This window comes from Drosophila ficusphila, unplaced genomic scaffold (genome assembly GCF_018152265.1).
Source record: "Drosophila ficusphila isolate 14025-0441.05 unplaced genomic scaffold, ASM1815226v1 contig_414, whole genome shotgun sequence".
Classification (NCBI taxonomy): Eukaryota; Metazoa; Arthropoda; class Insecta; order Diptera; family Drosophilidae; genus Drosophila; species Drosophila ficusphila.
The window spans coordinates 6,422,459-6,426,672 of NW_025064328.1; the positions used below are offsets into that span (position 1 = coordinate 6,422,459).

General features: G+C 39.9%; 1 protein-coding gene across 1 annotated transcript; it reads right to left on the reverse strand.

The window, feature by feature from the left end:
- Positions 1-2,931: 2,931 nt before the first annotated feature.
- Positions 2,932-3,878, reverse strand: LOC108086636. Its single transcript, XM_017183612.2, has 2 exons — positions 3,582-3,878; positions 2,932-3,517 (listed from the first exon to the last, which is right to left on the reverse strand). Exons 1-2 carry the CDS (start codon positions 3,780-3,782, stop codon positions 3,053-3,055), a joined length of 666 nt encoding a protein of 221 aa, XP_017039101.1. The 5' UTR covers positions 3,783-3,878; the 3' UTR covers positions 2,932-3,052.
- Between the last annotated feature and the right edge of the window lie 336 nt (positions 3,879-4,214).

Genomic DNA, 4,214 nt, shown 5'->3' on the forward strand with positions numbered 1-4,214 from the left:
ATCCGTTCGCTGTACGAGTGCATTTAATAAAGTGCAATGCGGCTTGGGAAATGCGGGGGAAAAGCTTCATTGCGTTGATTTCCGCTCTTCGGACTTTCCCACATCACCGTATTTGTTTGTTTTCACCACACGGTCAGAAATTAATTTCTAATACCCATTATGGCGGTCCAGTTGGCCGAAAATCTACTAAATACGCTATCCATTAAGCAAAAATACATTTTTAAACGGGAATTGCATTAAATAAAGTTTCAAATAGGCTTTCGGCCTTCCAAAGTGGGGATTAGCGAGTGGGCGGCGAAGGGGAAACCAGGGAATGGGGGCGTGGCACAATCACAGAGGCCAAGAATTGCCGCAACAACAACCGAAATAAGCCCAACAAATTCCAAAAGAGAATTAAACGGAAAACTTGACAAGTGCCTTTAATACACTGAGTAAATATTTGAAAATTTAAACTCAATTAAAGAGTTTATTAATAAATCCTAGATCATGGAATAATTATGTTGACAATTTATAACAGACGAATATATTTAAATAATTTTATTGGGTATTCATTTTCTCGGCTAAAAGTTTTTAAGTAAAACAAATTCCGTTTTCAATTATTTCGGCCCTGTATCCACTCGACAATTTTCACTTTTTCGAGTTCCTGAACTTGTAGGGATTTTGAAGGGGAGAGGCAGATCGGTGGTTGGGGGTCCACTCCAAATTGATGCCCGGGATTGGATGAGCTGAAGCCGGCCATGTCCATGGGCCATTCAGTGTGCAGTGGTCCACACTTTTATTGCTTTAATTGCGCACCGAAGCGCAACAAGAATCGACGCACATCGCTCTCACATCTAGGACACATGTTGCTAATGAAGTTTTCTAACAACATTTCAACTCATGTCAGATCATAATCTGTTAATCTGCGAGGCCCGGACATCGAGTCCTCTGCCACTTCAGGATTGCTGAAAGGGCATAAAAATAAACTAGGACATGTCGAAACTGGCGACAACTGTACCAAACACATCAATCCGCCACCCTGAACTCTTCGGTCCTTTCACTCCTCATTTTGCCCATCAAAAGGGAAGAGAAAGTTAATGAAAATGGATTTTTAGTTTGTCATTGAGGGGTGGGAGTCATTTAGGACAACATTTACTCGTTGGCCAATGTCTCTTTTTAAAGACAAAAGGATTTGGGGATTGAAAAAGAGATGAGTGTGTGAAAAAAACAAGAAATATTTAAATTATACTCTTTATAAATATTGTTTCAAAGCTTCAGATTTTATAAAGTGACAAGAGCTTATATGGTCCCTGCTAAAACCTTCAACATTCAACAAAAACTAATTTATTAACGACCAATAGCAATTTTCTGGTACTCCTTCTATCTAGGAATTTACTAATTTGATCGATTGCCTAAGCCTCCACCGAAACGTAGCGCATTAATGATATCCTTTGGCAAACACAAACACAAATACAGCCAGGCAAATACTTGCACACACGCACACACATTTGCAATTTGAGCAACATGTCAAAGCAAACAAACATACAACAACAGCGCCACTGTCAATAGGAAAACTACTAAAGTGGGTGGGAAATTTAAGGGGGTGCTGCTGTCGCATTTGTATTTGTTATGCTTACGCCTCGATTGTCCTGAAAAATCAACAAACCCATCGATGGCTACTGACGTCTAAGCGCCAAATGGGTGTGTATTTTAATTAAACCTGTTTTTCGAAGGCATTTATCAGATGCAGACAGGATGTGTACCTGAACGCACCCATCGTCCCACTATCAGGTGCTAAAAACAAAACTAGACAATGGGAAGAAAAAAAGGGGAAAAGCAGCACAGAGAAAAATAAGAAAATCGTTGTACTATTATTTTAGAAAAACAGAGATTAACTTTTAGTATTTAAGTTCTGTTCATTTAAATGTCGTGATTAACGTGTTCTTTTATTTTCTCCTTAATAACAAAACATCGGATCTACCTAGAATTATTCTGTGTGGATCCAATAGCCATCCAAGCTAGAAGCTAACATGTTTTACTGTTAATGGACTTTCGATATTTGCAGGAAGTTATGGCAGCTTGATTTATGTCCATGCCTTTTTCCTTCGTCTGCCGACCAGCAGGTAAAGTCGTTTAATTATTGAACAAGAGAGGGCAACCGAATGCTTGTCTGGCAATCAAATTTGAAATAGTCGGGCATAAAAAATGTAAGCAGATTTTCATTGGCATTCTGCCATTGCTATTACTTACTAACATCAAATAAAACTCGAGTTTACAGCACGGCACATAAAGTTCTCAATTTGAGGGAGAATCGAGCAAACACTGAAATCAAAGTAAGCACCTAAGCAGCTTATGCAAAAGACAATCGAAACATCCCTCCCCGACTTAAATATCTCTTCGTATTTTATTCTTATTTTACAACGCCAATAGGCAAAAAGTGTTAAACAAAATTTGCGTCTGGCGTTTATTGAGTGGAACGAACGCCTCAGTTCGAGCTGAATGGAAAATGTAAAAATGTAACCAGGCAGTCGGAGAGTAAAAGCAAAAGTTTAAATTACTTTCTAGTAAAACTTTGATCCGAGACAAAAGAAATGGGCTAAAAAAAGAATGCAGGAGAGATTAATGCTTAAAGCGAAAAGGGTAAAATGCTGAATTGTTAAATAACTAATGCATGGCCAATGAACTTGCCGAACAAAAGTTTGCGCTACTTATCTCTATATTCCGTTTTGTCTGCTTTGGGTTATAGAATGGTTGCGTTTTTTAAATAACATATTTGATTTCCGATTCAGCAAAATCATGGTAATAGAAGAACATACAAATTAAAAATTTCAAATATGTTTAAAATACTAAATAAATTGAATATAAATAAAATTAAAAAGAATAATTTTAAAGATCAGCAATAAAAACATTGATTTTGAATAAACCTCCCAATGCAGGCTCCAAAACATCGCATTTTATGTATTCCATAATTGTACATTCCGTCGGTTTTTATTCAAACTCCAGTCAATATTAAAAACTAAACATATATGCATTCATTTCGTATGCACTTTTCGAGTGCAATTGTAATTGTAAGTTAATTGTAAGTGGGGGCCCGATCAATGGACGCTGCTTCCAGGATGACCTTCATGATCTTGTCCTTGGCAAACTCGGAGGCGTCGGTGTTAAGCTGTCGAAGTCGGTCGGCTACAAAGTCCCCGAAGACCTGGGACGAATCCTTCTGGTTGCGAAGAGCATTGGCCACCGCCTTGTTGACCATATCCTCGTCGACGATGCTGATGGTGGACACTTCGCCCTCGCCTTCGATTTCCTCCTCGAGTCTCTGCTCCCCGCCGGTCAAGGAGCAGGTGGAGAACATCACCTGCTCCGGTTCGTACAAGGCCAAATTTTCGATGATTTGCTCGTAGTCCACCGACTGGTCCGAGGCATTAGACTTCTCCTTCTTCACCGCGGGAGTTTTGGGCTGGGCCTTCACTTTGGCTTTGTAGGCGGCGGTGTGGGAACTGCTTGCCGAAGACCTGTGCACATCTTCCGCGGGTTTCTGGGAGCAGAAGACGCAATTCCAGGTTATCGGGGGTTTAACCCCAACTTCTCGAAGTACTCACCAGATGGGGTTTCAGATCCAGGTGTTTCATGTGCTTCTTGGTGGCTGCATGAGCACGCAGATCACTGATTTTGGTGTTTACACAGCACTTGCAGAAGCGGCAGTGCGCTCGGTAGGAGTCGTCCGGGTCCCGGCGGAGCCACGCCCGGAACTCCTCCATTTGCAGCCACACGTCGCGCAGTTTCTGCTTGTAAATCTTCATATTTCACCAAGTAAAACGATAATAAACGCAATGAAAACTAATTACACAGCGCAGGGCAGCAACAATGTGAATGCAATAGTGATGACAATAACAATGCTGAAAGGGACGCCTGACGCCAGTGTTGCCAGTTTGCTGGCAGAAAAAAAGCTGTTTCTAGCGGTAGAGAAAAAAAGCTACTTATCAGAGGGCGAGAAAAGCTTTAAAAAAGCTAAAACGTCACAGAGCGCAAGTGTGCTTTTGGTGCTTGGTGCTTGTCTGATATCTATGTGTTCAAATATTAATATACATTTGTTAATCAATTATCAAGGTTCGAAATTACTTATATGAAAAAATCAACTAAGGTATAAATAATTATTTTTCAACTAAACTAATTATATTAAATTAGTATTTTATGTTTTTAATGATACACAATCCATAACTATTATCCCCAAT

Coding starts and splice junctions, on each gene's coding strand:
- LOC108086636 (XM_017183612.2), bottom strand. CDS start 3,782: ATGAAGATTTACAAGCAGAAACTGCGCGACGTGTGGCTGCAAATGGAG. Junction 3,518..3,581: donor TGGATCTGAAACCCCATCTG/GTGAGTACTTCG, acceptor TTCTGCTCCCAG/AAACCCGCGGAAGATGTGCA.